At 37.7% G+C, this 16,655-nt stretch overlaps 1 protein-coding gene and 1 long non-coding RNA gene across 16 annotated transcripts in view; one reads left to right on the forward strand and one right to left on the reverse strand.

The window, feature by feature from the left end:
- RALGAPA1 (Ral GTPase activating protein catalytic subunit alpha 1) overlaps positions 1–16,655 on the reverse strand; it is a 132,032-nt gene that overhangs the window by 4,374 nt on the left and 111,003 nt on the right. For 9 of the 15 annotated variants that reach the window (XM_023927881.2, XM_086894106.1, XM_023927878.2 and 6 more), the window contains one exon: positions 8,719–8,843. In XM_023927881.2, the coding sequence (XP_023783649.1) occupies positions 8,719–8,843 (125 nt within the window). Of the gene's footprint in view, positions 1–5,658; positions 6,859–7,560; positions 7,776–8,056; positions 8,088–8,718; positions 8,844–16,655 lie in introns of those variants that run through there. The other 6 variants (XM_086894107.1, XM_023927871.2, XM_023927873.2 and 3 more) reach the window with 4 other exon arrangements.
- Positions 418–7,820, forward strand: LOC147652634 (uncharacterized). The gene is made up of 3 exons (XR_015288343.1): positions 418–2,717; positions 3,451–6,772; positions 7,688–7,820. It is a non-coding gene; the product is annotated as an uncharacterized LOC147652634 (long non-coding RNA).

The following is a 16,655-nucleotide window of genomic DNA, read 5'->3' on the forward strand; positions in this document are numbered from 1 at the left end:
ATTGTTCTTATCTCTTGAGCTTTACATTTTATGCCTCCAATTCTCCTCTCCAGCCTGCCAAGGAGAAGGGGAGAGATGGAGCAGCACATGGTTTGGAGCAGCACATGGTTTTAGTGGGAACACGGAATTGGAGAGTACCATTCCTAAAACACAACAGCTTCTTTGGTGCCCAGTGTGAGGCATGAAGGGTTGAGATAACAACAGATTCACCCAGAGTGAGTTGAAAACAAATCTGATCTAATTTGATACGATTTGTTGTACTAGGTGCAGACCTACTGGTCGCAGTGGTCTTGACTGGTTTGCTCATGTGGGTGTGGTACCTAACCCTGTACATGTTTCTGTACATCCACTATGTGCTCATAATGGTGCTCCTTTTGAGAGCAGAGAGAGGGACTGGGATTGCTTTGTTGCTGTACTATGGGGTATCGGTTTATGACATGGTAAGATAAAGGGCAATGATGATCACTTGGGATTGTACTCAGTGTTTCTCTCCCATCCTTACTTAGGCATTAGTTCTGGGAATACATTAACAAAAACACCCAGGCTGTGGGGGGAAATGGGGGAGTCGATTTCCCCAGATTTTTATCCCCTTTTCTTCCTTCAGACCTGTTAAAACAGCTTTTGAGAATTTTGAATTCCTGCTGGATGTTAAGGAAAGCATATTCTCGTTGCTAAGTCTGCCATGTCTCCTCAGTGCAGTCCACACCATATTTAGAGTGAGGACAGAGATTTCTAGGGAGGCCATTCAGAGATCTGTCCTGAGGGTGGATGGTCATGAGTAGCATAGAGTGCAGGAGAGAATGAGCCAGTTTTTGGGGAAATTCTCTGCTCTAATGGTTTAGCACTTCACCTACACAACCCTGATGATCTCCTTGCAAGGAGAATGCTGTGGCAGCTCCAGAAAGGATGTACACGCACACAGAAGATGTGTGTGCATCTACATGATGTACTTTTACAGCCAACTTCTCTACCCAGGCAATGATGTCTTGCCACAGTTCAGTGGCCCAGATGGTTTCCTTCTGCACTGCCAATCACTCTTTTTACATCATTGTAGCCACCCCCACAGAGCATTTGCCACTGTATGCATGAGTGTAGAGGCAAAGTGCTGGCCTTTCTTCTCGTTCAGTGACACTTGAGGCCAGCTGGATGGCTTTCAGCTCTGCACCCTGACTTGATCCACCTTGTCCCTCAGTAGCTTCTGCAACTTGCCATGTAGGATTCCATACACCATCATTCCATTTTTAATGTATCCCTAGAAAATGCTAGGAACCATGAGTGAAGAGAGTGTATCTTTTTCATTTTCTGGTAGCTGATTATATGAGGGGGTTGGAGTTGGGCTGCTGAAGAACATTGCAACAATGGACAGGTGGATCGGGCTGCCAAGATTGAAGTGTCTCAGGTCGATCTGGAATTATTTCTGACTCAGTGGGCTCATAACAGCTCAGGCCATCAGGGAAGAGATGCAACATCCAGATGGGCTCATGACTGAGCAGGGGACACTATATCCCTGGTTAACCATAAGCATGAAACATGCACTGCAATTGGGCAGGCCAAATGGGTAAAGTCTCTTTGGTGTGGGGGAGGAGGGCTGAAATATAAATATGAGAAGGCCTGGCAGATCGATTACATCACACTCCCACAAATTTGCCTAGGCAAGTGCCATGTGCTGACAATGGTGGAGACAACCACTGGATGGCTGGAGATGCACTCTGTGCCTCACATCACTGCCTAGAACATCATCCCTGAAAAGCAGCTCATGTGGTGACACACCATCACCAAAAGAACAGAGCTGGACAATGGGACTCATTTCAAAAATATTCTCATAGACACCTGGGCCAGGATCATACTGAGTGGGCACATCATATTCTCTATCCTGCACCAGTCTCTGGGAAAATGGAATGGCACAGGGGACTGTTAAAAACCACATTGAGAGCAATAGGTGCTGAGACCTTCAACACCAGGCTCTGTATTTAGCATGGGCCCCCTGGTTAGTTAACACTAGAGCATCTACCTTGCTTGCCCCACCCAGTCAAAACCTCCATGTACTGCAAAAGGATATAAAGCTCCTGTGGAGCATATGAGAAATGTGTTAGGGAAGACAGTTTGGATTAATCCTTCCTCAAGTAAAGGCAAACCCATTCATTGTTTTTTCTCAAGGACCTGGGTGAACTTGGGACAGTCAACACAGAAACAGTGTGTACCTCCAGGGAATTTGATTTTTGGGTTAAAACAGTCTGCAATGTTGAATTGTATAAAAGTCGTTGCTGAATGACACTGCCACTGTATGCCAGAACTACCATGGACAATGAGTATGAAGTGCTCCAATTGTGAGCTCCTGGTGCAGCTTGCAACCATCTGACAGCACACCAGCCCTTCTGCCCTGGAGGACATCTGGGATGGACTGAACCCACAGCCATGGACTAAAGGAACTCCATCTTGGAGGGACAGTCATTAACTATGGAAATTATACTCATGCCTATGTATATATGTATATATGTATATGTATATAGTTGGAAGGTGTAGGATCTGGGCATGATGCAGATGGTATAGAATAAGGGGTGGAAATGTCCTGGTTCTGGTCTGGACAGGGTTGATTTTTGCAGTAGCCAGAAGGCAGCACGACCAGGACACATAGGTTACTCTGTGCAACTTTGTGTCATTTTCCAGGGATGGCGCAAGGGCTCACTTCCAGATCCCTGTGGCATGGCAGAAGAACAGTTGAGTATTGTTAGGGATGGGGTGTGTCTGTGTCCATGTGAATTGTTTGCCTCTTTCTTGTACCTTCTGTCATTACTATTGATGTTGTTGCCACTGTTAATTTTCTTATCTTATTGCTGTTTCCAGTAAATTGTTGTTATCTCCACCCATGCCTTTAAGGTCTCCTCCCCAGCCCACTGAGGGGAGGGGGAATGATCAAGCAGCACATGGTCTGGAGTGGTTTCAATGGGAACTCTGAATTGGAAAATACCATTCTTAAACCACAACAAAATATTTAGTTATCCAAAATATAAAAATAGGGTTATATATGAAGGCTTTATGGACAAATGATGTGAAGCCAGAAAGTTCTATAAAATAAACAAAATAGATGTCTTTGGAGGCAGAAAACATCAGGAAGTGATCAATATTTTTCTCCTCTTAGATCTAAGTGACAAATACCATAGCCTGATTAGCTGTGATATTTTGGGGCCATAATGCAAAGCCATTTCAATTGCTTCTGAACAGAGAGATGGGTCAACAAAGTTGAAATGTGATTTTTATTCCATCTGAAAAATTTAGAATCTTCTAATGATAGTATGTTGGTTATTTGACTCAGAAATTAATTATTTAAATCTAAAATGGAATCCTAACTACACACAGACTAAACTAGAAGTAAGGTGAGATGGAGGAATCTGGAGGTATAACATATGCACTGCCATGACTAACCTCATGCATCATTTCTGACCTTCAAAGGTGAAAAATTCACCAAGGAGAAGCCTGAAAGGATGCTGCATGACAAGACTACTCAGTTCTTCTAGCTTTATCACAACTCATTGTCTGGATCAACACCATTCTGAGTGCTGTCTCTGTGAATAACCACAGGGGAAAATATAATTTGTGCATGTTGATAAATTTTGATGGTCTTCTGAGATACTTCAGCATGTCCCACCTCATCTTCAGGGAAGAGGGCAATCATTTTTGTACAGCTTGTGCTCTTCATCACTCTTATAAATTTCAGCCCAAATCTGGCCAAGTGGTCTGTCAAGCTCAGAAGTCTTGCTAGAATCAAGTCAATTAAGTGTCTCACTAATTTTGTGAAATGAGGAAAGGAAGAGAGAAGCAGATGCAGAAAGACTGCAAAAGCAGCTGCAAAGCAAGGCAAAAAGGTGAGGAAGAGATGGTCTAAAGATCTGGGAGACCAGAACTGGGTATAAGAGAAAGAAATAAGAGGCATGAAAAAGAACACAGCAAAAAAAGATTAAGTTTATGGCAAAACAGCAGCCAGTATCCAGTGAAGAATGCTCTTCAGAACATAGCTGGAACCAGGAGTGTTAGGTAAGGCTATTTCTCCCTGTCAAATAACAGTGAAACCCACTGGCAAAATTCCCAGTCTTTCCACTAGTGGAGACTGAGGCAGGACTACGAGAGCTTACCATTCCTACAAACTATCGTCCTATCAGTCTGCAGGAGGTGGTGGTTCTAGAGATTGCAGTTTGCTTATGTATCCTGGAGCGATTGATCAGTGTTATATAAATTCTGTTTTTCCCTATACTTTAAACCAAAAATGGAAGTAATTACACAAGGCAAATGTCACAAGAAAATAAAGTCAAAAATAAAAAAACTAGGAAAAGTCAGGATTAGAATTTAATTTTGTCCCCTTGTGTGTATGCATGGGATGCTTTTTAATTGAACAATCATACTATTTTTTTCAGTAGACCCATTTCATTAAACGTAGGAAGTTGAGCTGTTTGGGTTTCTAGCAGTCCACACTGAATTTACCATCTCAAAGTGCTGAGTGTACCTTCACCCAAGTGTTTGACTTTAGGACAGTAGTTCAGAAATGTGTAAGGTTTCAGCTTCAGCCATTCCAATATAAATTCTTTGGAAAATGTCACTAATATTGAGGTTTTGCTCTGATTTGGTATAAAAAAAAAAAAAAGAGTTTTTTTTTGTTTGGACTAAGTTTGGACTGGAGAAAGGATAATGAGAAATTCTTCCAGCCCTGCCAGACACAAAACCCTCACTTCTGTATTTCAGCTTCACTTCCAATCACAAATCACCACCACCAAGTGTGACTCAGACATTCTACAGTGACAGAAGCATCATCATTCTGACCTGTGAAGGGGTGGTACAGAGCCAAAAAGATTATTAGTTTCAATGTTTCTCACCAAGGAAGCAGCAGAAAAAAATACAATCTGTTGAACTCGATTTTTAGTTGTGCAAGGCTGAAGGATCATTACCTCCACATTCCCCTGCTTCCCTGACTGGATAGTGGCAACCCCACTTACTTTGAGAGTGGGGCAGCAGAACTGTTCTGAATGTAGGCTTGAAAATACAGGAGTGATTGTTGGGATCAAAAAGCCTGATGCTTTTGTCACAAGGAATATACTATGATGAATGTAGAGGGGCCTCTTCTTTAGAAATTTACTGTAATAAGGTACTAGTCATAGTAGGAACAAAGGGAACAAAAGAAGAGAAAAAACTAACCCAAGACATGAGTACATTTTAAAGATCAGAATCTTAGCATCATGAGGTCAATATGTCCTTCAATATAATTGAGCTTATCATTGACAGTTCCCTCAACCTATTCTGGTGTCACAGAGATCTGGTTCACTCAATATCTGCATAGGACGAGTTACTCTATTTAGCAGAGTATTTGCAGTTACTCAATTTAACAGAAACAGCACAAGGTAAAAAAACACAGAAGCAACTGAATTGCATTCTGTGATTAAGTACAGGTAAATCTCAATTTCTTTAAATGTACACATTCACTACACTAGTCAGGTTCCTACACATGGGAAGGTGGACTTGTCAGATATTTTGACAGGGCAAACTAAGCTTCTAGATAAAACAGCAGCTGCCACAATCACACTGTACTGAAGAGTAGTCACAGTAAAAAAGGAAAGAGCTTTTGCTGATGTCTGAGCCTTTGATAAAATAAATCCATCTGAGAAAACACACTTCATTACTAAATGGCATGTTCTCTGTTTGCTCTGATTCTCATATCTCAAATGAAAAAAAAACGGCCAACAGGATCAAAACAACAACAACAACAAAATGGTAACACCTGCTGTAGCAGCCTCATAGTTCCTAAGATATTTCTTAGATGAAAAAATGTATAGAGTATTTTATAAAATTAAACATATTCAGAAGTTGTAATAATGGAGATTATGATCCAAGAAAAGAATTAAGTCTGTAATATCTAAAATGTGGATTTTTTTTTTTGGTCTTAATATCTTCTGGTCAATTATTTTTTTATTAAAAGAAGCCCCACACATAAATGAAATATTTTGTATTTAAAAAATGTAACGTATTCTTAGAAACTGGTTAGAAATTTTTAGATGACACGGACACATCTGGCTAGGAGCCTGCAAGGTTTTGTCTGAGTCATCTTGAGGGCAACGAATGCATGTGGATTCCCAGGCAGGACTCCAGCACCACTCCTGTGTGTAATCCTGGAACAGTTCAGTGCTCTGTACCTCTTATAAGAAATTCACCTGTTACTGGGGCCCTGGAAATTTAGGGGTATCTTATTTTTTCAATAGCACTGCTGGTGAACTCTTCCTTGGGATCACAGTCCATCAGAAATTTGGGTCATCTGCAGCAACGTAGCTCACAGGTCTGCCTCTGCTAGAACTGGAAACCAGTGGTTTCCAGGGTAACCCCAAGCCCTAGGGTAACCTTTCTTGCAGGTGACAGCAGGGTTATTTTATGCCCGCCTCAGGCTTTAGAATTTTGCCCTCTAGAGTCAGTTTGGAGGAAGATGGTTTGGTGTTGCTCCAGACACTCTGTCCTGGAGCAGAGTATCAGAGATCCCGGAGCCCTTAGATGGAACAGGGATCAGGCTGCAAGCAGGACTGCCAGAGCATCCCCAGCTTCCCTTGGCTGAAATGCAAGCTCAGGGTCAGGCAGATGTGGGGCCAGGTTGATCGACTCTGATGCTGGGTCACACTGTGCTGTATGTCTGTCCTAGGAAGCTGCTGGCTGCTCCTGACACTGATGTCTTGGTCACTTCCACTGCACAATGCAAGGTCCAGAAGAATGTGGCTCCCAGGACAGGACATCGTATTTCGCGGTATGCAGACACACACACATGCATGTGTGAAGATGTGAAACACATCACAAGCTCCTATTGATGAGATTCCTACAGAAAATTATTAACTTTGATAGAAAGGTTAAGTTAAAATCAAGTTTCTAAAAAATCATAACCTCATTTCAGATCATGCTAGAGAATACCAATTTTAAAAGAATACAGGAATTGCCACTGTAGAGAAGCGTTCTCTGATGCACCAAACTAGCACAGAAAAGCAGCCTTGCTTCACCCTGAAAGAATGAATTAGAGGAAGAAGGCAGAACAACTTGGTTTGGAATAAGACTTCTGAAAATGAATAGGCAGAACTTCAACAAGTGCACTAGAATATAGAATATATACTAGCCATACAAAAGTGTCTGGTGCTGAATATTCACTAGGTACCTTGACAGGAAATGCAGCAAGGACTGGTATTCCTGGTTATTGTTTTTAATGTTTGTTTTTAACATTTCTAGCTACAGATTTTTCCTATTCAAATGTTTTCATACTTTATGTTACTAATTTTTATACTGCTTTAATTGAATTATTTACTTTTAATTTTATTTACCTTTGGTCTCAACTATTTCCACTAGCATAATTATACCACTTATTATACTTTGAAACTGCACCCCATTTCTAATTATTGTTTGTATATTAAAGGAGCCTCAATATTTTAACATCTCTCAGTCATTCTTTCTGTAGTCCTACCATAATTCCTGTATCATTCAGAATTGATTTCTGCATATATTTTGAAATTGAGAAAAAAAATTTTCAGATAACAAGTAGCCAAACTATTCTTACAAAATTTATTTCACTTAGATTTACAGTTTTTTCATGGAAGCACTTTGATTATCATTAAATAAGGTTTTTCTGAACAGGGGATTTCAAGTGTTACACATTCTTCTTCTCCATATCTCCTAGGTTATCACTGCAGAATGTCTTACAACATCAATGAAAGACAGTACAGGGTACAAAACACACCACTGCCATCCAGTACTACTTGTTCATGCTGAGAAACAAAGGTCAACACAATAAAGTGTTACTCATTCAACAACTGTCTCTATCATTAGTTACCTTAATCCCAGAACCAGTGTTAGTGCTTCATGCAGACCTGAGGTTAGTAAAAGACTAAAACTTTTAGAAGATGTAGTGGTCATTTCTCAATCAGTGTGAAATTCTTTTTAGTGTGAACAAGGGCAACAAGGAAAGTTTGCATACAATTTGGTTACAAGCTTAGTGCTCTAGTAAAAGTAAGAGGAACAAAGGGTTTTTTTGGACACTTTGTCTTACCTTCAGATAAACAGAACTGATATTTAATGATCTAAAAAGAGGGGAAATAAAATAATGAAATAATCATAAGGAGTTCAAGAAATGTCAGAACAGGAAGGCCTTGAGTTACTCATTTCTTTTACCGATTTTCTTATTAGTAACAAAAAAATGCAGTATCCTCTTATAAAACAGGTATTGTATTGGAAAGTAAGAATTACCTTAAAACCAACTTTGTGACTAATAACCTGGGAACAAAGTTAAGATTGAGAGGCTCAGATTTTCATTTACATTTACTTTACTTTCTAAATATGTAGCGAGCTTTGAGACTTTCTTAAGAGGAAAATGCACTTAAAAATGTTTCTACCTTAACCAGCCTAGATGACAGTACCAACGTTTCCAAGCAGACTTTATACAGGGGATTGTGATAAAATTTGCTGTAAAAATACAGGGTCTGGTTGCTATATTAATGTATCTTGTCAGATCTCAATGCCAGGCATTGTCTCATGATGCCAGAAAACAGAATAAAGATTTAAAGTCAACTTTGCCCACGTTCTCAAGAATGTATGTTCATTCCAATTAATGAAAACTTTTCATGATGTGCAAAGGTCTGAATTTTTAGTCTTTATAAGTAAGGATACTGCATTTCAAGTATGATTTTATAAGAACTGTTTGTTACTTCTTACCCGTCTCTGAGGGCAAATGGTGATAAGGTGCTGGACAGAAAACCTGAGCAGCAAAATCTTCAAATGTTGTAGGCTCTAGATGATGCTGAACAATTGTTTGCAGGTATCGTGCTCTCTCCTCATAACTGAGTTAGCCAAGAATTAAGGATGAATTTATATCATGTACTGTAACTGCTAAATATCAGTGCCTAGTAATTCAGAATTCTTGTTTTTTGTTAAATACATATAATGTATTTCAGTGACTGTACACACATTTTTAATTCTTGATAAGACTGTGATATTGTCTAATGCAGAACTTCCTGAAATTGTTTAAAAGCAACAACAACTTAAGTACTCTCTTAAGTAATTAATTTGCCTGTATTCTGGTCACAATTAAATATAAAAAACATTTAAATTTTTAGAAGGTGTAGCATGGAACATACCTTAGCATTAACAAAACAAATGACTTTGCACATTTCCATAATAAACTGCTTTCATAATCCCTAAACACACACAAATTTTAGACAAATATAGTGAAATTTCAGTATTGGGAAGAACACCTTATCAATTATGTCATTAAAACAAGCAAGAATATCAGTAAAGAATCCACAGGACCCTTAAATACTGGTTAACAGGGTGTTGGCAGGGCACTGACAGTAAAATACTGTACTTCCTTTTTCCTGTGTTCTCCCCCTTTAATATTACTGACAAGAGACTGGTACCTTGAAGTGTTGTTGTTTTTGGAGAACCCTCTCCAGGCTTCTTGTTCCAGCAGGCCTGATTGTGCTGTTAGCACAGAGAGAGCGAGAAAAAGAGAGAATATTTCTGCTGTTCATGAAAGCAACTATGGAAATGGCTGTCAAAATGTAGAGCAGCAGGCAGCAACATACAATTATCAAGAAAAACTACCATGCTGACTTCATGTTGTATAGTTGCTGAACTGAGAAATCAGTTAACCTTTTCTCACACAACTTTCAGAGTCCTCCAGCTGGACTCAGTATGTTGAATGAGGGAAACCTTCTCCAGTTATCTTGCACAAACACAGAACGATCAGAAATTTTCCCTGACATTTACACTTGTGCCCACTTTATTTCCCGTATTTTATTTGCAGACAGTGAGGTAATTTTCTCCTTACATAGTTCTGTTTTCCAAAAAAATACCCCAAACAAATCAGCATGCTGTGGAGGAATGCACTCAAAATAGGTTTCTCTAAAATTCTAGGGTCTGATTTCAGGTCTGCTGCTCTTTTTGGGGGAACCAGGGACAGTGAGGAAACAATCTTTCTGACTCAATTTTCCCACCTGTGAAATGGAGATAATATCACACTGCACATACTTTTTAGCAATCCAAACATAAGAACTGTATTACATGTGATAAGCATTTTTAATTACTAGTGATAACATTTAAAATAAATAATGACATTGTTTTCAGTTATGATAATCAATAAAATTCTCAACAAATTACCAAATGTAAGTTGGAAACAATAGCCTTCATATTATCTTATAAAACTACAGTTCTACAATGACAGAACTTTTCCTACTTATTTTTTTTGGCCAATTTTAATTTTTCTTTACCATATTTACAGTAGATTTTACAGTCTAACTAAATATGAAAAAATATAGAGAAAATATTATCTAGAAACAAGTTTCAGTGAATAAAATTATTTCTATCATATTTCCTTTGGCCATAACTTGGTTACACAGTGAAACTGGGAAACAGTTTTCCCACCAAAATCTCTGCTCTGAATTCTTTCTGAATCCAGAGACAGCTGAACCACAGCAGAGGCCTCAGTTTGGAGAAGCTATAATAGAAGCACTAGGACAAGAGAAAATATAAAAATCTCCAATTGTAACGATTCTTAGGTTGGGGGATAAACACAGTATTGAGCCTGAACAGAGGACAGTAATATAGCACAGTTTTTAAGAGGCTATGTATAAGTGGTAGAGGATGAAACTGATGGTTGAAGTCTAAATAATACTACGTATCTCACAACTTGTTGAAAAGCACTTTTTTTTCATTGGGGGAGATTCACAGCTGCTGAATTTTCTGCAGTTAATAGAGTCCTTTGATTCACAGCAGTGCCCCTTGCACAAAAAATACTGGCCTTTGTGTATTACCAGAAACTAATTTTCTATTTGGCTGAAAAGGGAAAAATGGGGTTATTGCTTCTCCCTCCTACAGAGCTTTTCATTATGCCTGATGCACTCAACTTCTAAGCTCTTCTGAGAAAAAAAAAATAACTGAAGAGGCAAGAGGTAGAAAAATGAGCTTGTTAGCACATTAGAAGTGAAGTATCTTGGTGGGCCCTAGAAATTCCCAGTGGTGTGTTAACTTATCACTCTATGCATGCTGGCACTGATAGTCTCCCAATTGATCACTCTCTTTTCGCACCAAAAGTGCTGCCAGGAAGCAAAGGCTGAAGGCCCACAGGAGAACAGGCTGCTATCAAAACAAGCTGTTTTTAAAAGTCTGCTTGAATGGGTAAAATGTTTCATGAAAAAGTAGGGTAGAGACACCTACTTGCTTTTAAAATGCTCTACTTCCAGAGGTCTCTAAAGGAAACCTTTTAGTTTATCCTCTTATATCCAAAGCTTATACACAAATAAGGAAAAATGAAGGAAAGTTACTGCTTTGAACATGACAAGGACACTTTTTTTCTCTAGTCTTAGTAAAATCTCCTAACCAAATACAGAAGTCTCAAGACAGATGCTGACTGAGAATGATAATGATGTTTTTGTTACACAGTGAAGAGGACATGCGTATATCAGTTCTAGAAGTCTAATTCAAATGCACATTTAGTACACCCAGAGAAAAATAATTCAGCTAGCTGGGTTGCTGCTCATCCTAACAATCCACAACATCATCTGCAGCTTGTTAAAAACATAACCCACCTTAAAAAAAAAAAAAAATCTGAAGGAAATGCCAAGTCCAAAGCTTGCTCTACTTGGCACTAAGAAATTACACAGAAGAACTCTGTTTCTCTATTAGAGCCTACATAGTTGAGATACTTTTATCTTCTATTCATTTATATTCTGAGAACATCCTAGTAATTTGAAACTCCAATTCTATATGCCTTCATGGCTGAGATAATCTAGTTCTACACTGTACTTGAATGCAACTGTCTGCAAGAGTGACCATAAACCCACGGTAGCTAATTTCTACATTACTTCTAATAGGCTAGACATTTATTTCTTTAAAACACTGCTCTCTAGGAAAGACTTATTAGCACTTACAGATTGAGTGGCACATACAAACTCAATGGCTAGTAATAATAGGGCAATGCAAGGTGTATTCTTACTTCGAGTGGATGTTGCCACTGGCATCAGCAATTAAGATGGAATGGGAAGGATGTACAGACACACCAATGGAGAAACACTAGCACAGAGAGTGACAAAACACTTAAAAAACAGTATTGTGGGCTTTTTGCTTCTGGAGAAGGTGCTAACAGGAACAAAACAGAATGAATAAAAATGTATGATATACATTAATTATGCAGGCACTCGCCCAAATGCATCAGCTAAAAACTTGCAGATACATAACTGCGAAAAGCAAAACAAAAAAATCTAGTTACTTCATTATACTTTTTCAGAAGAACCTGTTCTGAAAAGTAGAATCATCACCAGAAAAAAATCAGGAATCATATCTTTATAGGTCACTCAGGTTACAGTCAGTCCAGCTAATATTTCATTTGCATTATGATTCCTTTTACTTACTCTCTAAATCTGTAATTCTTTCTATTAATAATTATCTGAAAAGATCTATTATTTGAAAATACTGTACTTTCCATTATTAGACATGTTGATTTGCACTTGGGAACGAGCACTGAAAGCCTGGCTGTCAGATCACCAACTTATGGCCCAATCTCTCTAAAAAACGTCATTTCATGTCTTCATCTAATAGCTTTCCATCTCTGTTGATTGTTATCACTTCTAAGCTTTATATTCCTATGGCAAAATACATCTTCCTCTAGCAGACCCCTTATGCATAATCTAAGCTAAGACTTCTAGCCATCTATCTGAACAAATTACCTAGGCTCTTACATCTCAGTTACTGCCATAGCCTTTTCTCTGGCCTAAATAAATGCATTTTAAATCCTTTTATAATCTACCCAGAGCACTGCAGAACCTACTTTCTGGACATAGTACTTAGATGGTGCATTCTCTCAGATACTGCTCTCAGTCTGCCACTCCCTAGTGCAAATGCAGGTTACTAGTTTGAACTTTATAGTCCATACCTATTCCATTCATTTTACCAAAACCACTCACCTCCAGTCAGTTAATGCAGCCACTCTCACTAATCTTGACATTTTTGGAAAGGCAGTTTTGTACTTTCTTCTACGTGGCTTACATGTAGCATCAGGAATCTGCAAGTGTCCACAAGCTCTCCCTTTACTATGATTATTGATTTTTTTACATTTTACTGCGTTATTCTGACTACACATTTTCCTTCCATTTTTCTTCACACTTCTCAGTTTTACAACTGACTAAAATGCATTACAATAAATCTATCTAGTATTTTTGAGTTAAGGAGCGGTTGCATGATTACTACTACAGCCGTTGACAGAATATCAATCCTAAAATGACATTAACCCAAGGCTGGAAAAAATGAAGGAAAAAAATGGTTTAAACATGGAATGAGATTTCCAAGACTTTATTTAAGGATATAGCTCTTCACAACTATGTAACCTTTCTATTACCAACAACTAAGTGTTAGATTCTCAAATGGGCTGGAGAAGAAATTCTACTGCCTGCTCCAAAAACCACTTGTGGAGAAATGCTTCCCAAGCAGAGACTGGAATCCAGGGACTCTCCTCTCCCAAGGAAGTACCACAATGATTAGACTATATAGATGAGCATGTGCATTTCCTGTGATTAAGAAGCAATCTTATGAAACAAAGAACAATTTCAGCAGTGTCAAAGCAAGACACTTTCATGAAAGCTTTATTCATAAATCTTCCTTCGTCATACTGGCGTATTTGTATATATGTGCAGTTTACATGTAGTATACCATGATGTAACTATATATTGGTTATAAAAAACTGTATATTGTATAAGAAACTGTATATTGGTATGTAGATGCTTTGGTTACAGAGCTAGGAAAAAAAAAGACAGGGTTTTAATGATTGCCTTGAAATACCTCTTAGAAAAAAAGCTAGAACATGCATTTCTAAATAGCAAGATGGATTTTTTTTCAGGTTAAATTACAAACTCCTCTCAGAAATACATGTACAGCTGCATCCCTGGCAGCTCCAACTGTTAGCAAAATCATCTAAGAAGTCAATATATATTGATATGATTGTGGAGAGTATGACTTGGTTAGCCAGACATTTTGAAAATAATTTAAGACAAGCAGAAACTGAAATGCTGCTCCATCCTTATCTTGAAAATGAAAATCCTATACCTGGAAATACTTTCTTGTAGGATCAATGGATACTTGCAAGAGGTTTTTAACTGCACATATACACAATTTACATAAAAGATATTAACTATATTTTAAGAAAAGCTATATAAGAAGGAACTGTATTGTTTACTGCATTTTCCCCCGCAGCAAATTTAGAAGTACACATAATTTTTTATAGGAAAAACACCCAAATCTGTAGTATTGTCAACATATAAAAATGCTCCTAGGATATTAGGGACCAAAGTAAAAAACAGTGAAGCACAGTGAAGAGCATATGTTGGTAAGAGACTTTAAGTTTTTTGCTTTCTGGCCTGAAAAGGTGTGCAAACCCCACAGAATCAACTGATACAGTTTGAGGTACTTCGAATGACGAAATAATTGATTTTATTTGGCACATTTTTCCTAGTAAATTTCAATTCCTTACATCAAAGTTTGAAAGGAGAATGGCCTCCCCTATAAAGATAACAAGTACAGGTTAGGATCAAGGTTTTAAGCTGAAAGGAAAGCAGTCCCAGCAGAATTTCACTTCTACAGGAAGACAAGACAAAACCCACACACATCACAGAAATGGAATTTTTTTCTGAGAAATCTCACTCTAAAAGAAGAGACTGTGCAGTGGTTGTCAAACCAGCTGAACTCATACTGAGTCAGAGCAATTTGTAGTCTTTGTTGGCTCTTAGAGTTAAGGATGCAAGTCGGGCTGCTATTGATCCAGTGCTGGAAGCCCTGCAAGTAGCAGTATTTTGTATGTAGGTGGGTGATCAGTATCAACTGAGAGGAATAGTTAAAGTTCTCTTATATTCTGAAAAGTGACTCTGTAGAAGTGGTATCATGGTGTTCCTTATTTATTGCATTTCAGTAATTTCCACATCTAGTTTGCACAGTATACAAATAAAGAGTTTCTTTTTCTTCCAGCTGCATCTTCTGTTTACTCAAGTCACCTTGATATCTCAAAGTCAGTCTGGGTTCTTTTGTGTCTCTTAAATACTGTCAATATTGAAAATGGCACATAAATATTTAGCTAGGTGCATCTGTTTTTTTTACAGCTATGCTGTAAATGAAAGGAGCTTCTGCACATACAACTGGACTTAGACACAACACCAATGATTCATAAGGCAGAATTCAGTTCATTCTCCTCATATCTCATGTGAGTTATTTAGGTGAAAGAGAAGAAAAAAATTACTATGCTTGACACTATCAAGCAGGTGAAAGAATTAAAAAATTTATAGTCTTTTAAGGGGATTTTTTCCTACTGAACTACTTTTTCAAGACAGCTCTTCTGCAATAAAATGTAACAATATATTTTCTTACTCATAAAAATAGAACATAAACCTCAGAGAAATGAAAAATACATTTCAAAAGTAAACTTGTATGTTGCATTTGGTGAAAACATTTAAAAACTGCTGAAGGGGCTCTATTAATTATCCAAAATCAATAATTTTAATAAGTAATGTATATGTTACAATCTACTAATTAATGTAGCTATCTCACTAATAAAATGAGAATGTATATGAAATAAAAAGTAACAGACCAAGACTGTAGAATTAACCAAGCTTAAAATGTATTATCTAACATATTCAATTACATTATTTTTCAACTCAAGCTGTAACTGCAAAGGACTGATTGAAGCAATTTCTGAGGTATATTTCTTCATTAAAAAAATAAGGGAATATATAATAGATAAATTTATACAAACTAATTCCATCATTCCAGAAAAAAAATTTGTTTCCAAAACAGTTGCATCATTCTTTGAATAAATATAATGAAAATTACTTCCAAGTTTTTATACTACTAAACAGTTAAAGAAATCTGTGATAAATTGTTATCAGGCACTTTTTGCTACTTGGAGGAGTTTTTTTAATTTAAGATTGCTTATCTTACAGTTAAAGGAGATAATTTACATTACATCTACTCCATAGAGTAGATATAATGTTTATATGGTTATATGGTTAGAAGTCCTGCAAGGTAGGCTAGATCAAGTTGCAGCCATTGAGTGTTTCCAAGTAAATGGTATTATTTTCTGCCTAGTTTACTAACACACTACATACTGAAAGGCATTGACTTTATCTGAACTTACATAAGAATCTCAATTTTTACAGTGTGGGCGGTTTCAAAATTGCTAAATTACTGCAAGAAATTCTAATTGATGCTTACATTTTCATTAAAAAGCTCAACACATTTAAGATTCTGCAAAACTGTCCTTCTAGGAAAATCCTTGATGCATTGCTTACTTCTATGTTGTTCCACAAAAATCTTACAGCTCGCTAAATTCATCTGTGGTTTATAACATCTTCTAGGAAGAACAAACTGTGCTTCATCAGTGCAGACAAAGCTGGGCTTTAATCCATTTCTATAACCATATTGCCAAGTCTGTATTGTTTACATTGCGTCTCAATTAGGAGACAGGCAGGACACCTGGTACTTCTTTATCTAAGTCCCACGGGCTGCCAGATGACTCAAAATCCATAACAGGTGCTAAGGCAGTGTGAGTGGAGCACCATTAACACAAGCTGCAATTGGATAAAATTTGGACTAAGCTTAACCACTTAAAACACTCA

This window comes from Cyanistes caeruleus, chromosome 6, assembly GCF_971803275.1.
Source record: "Cyanistes caeruleus chromosome 6, bCyaCae1.hap1.1, whole genome shotgun sequence".
NCBI classification, from domain to species: domain Eukaryota; kingdom Metazoa; phylum Chordata; class Aves; order Passeriformes; family Paridae; genus Cyanistes; species Cyanistes caeruleus.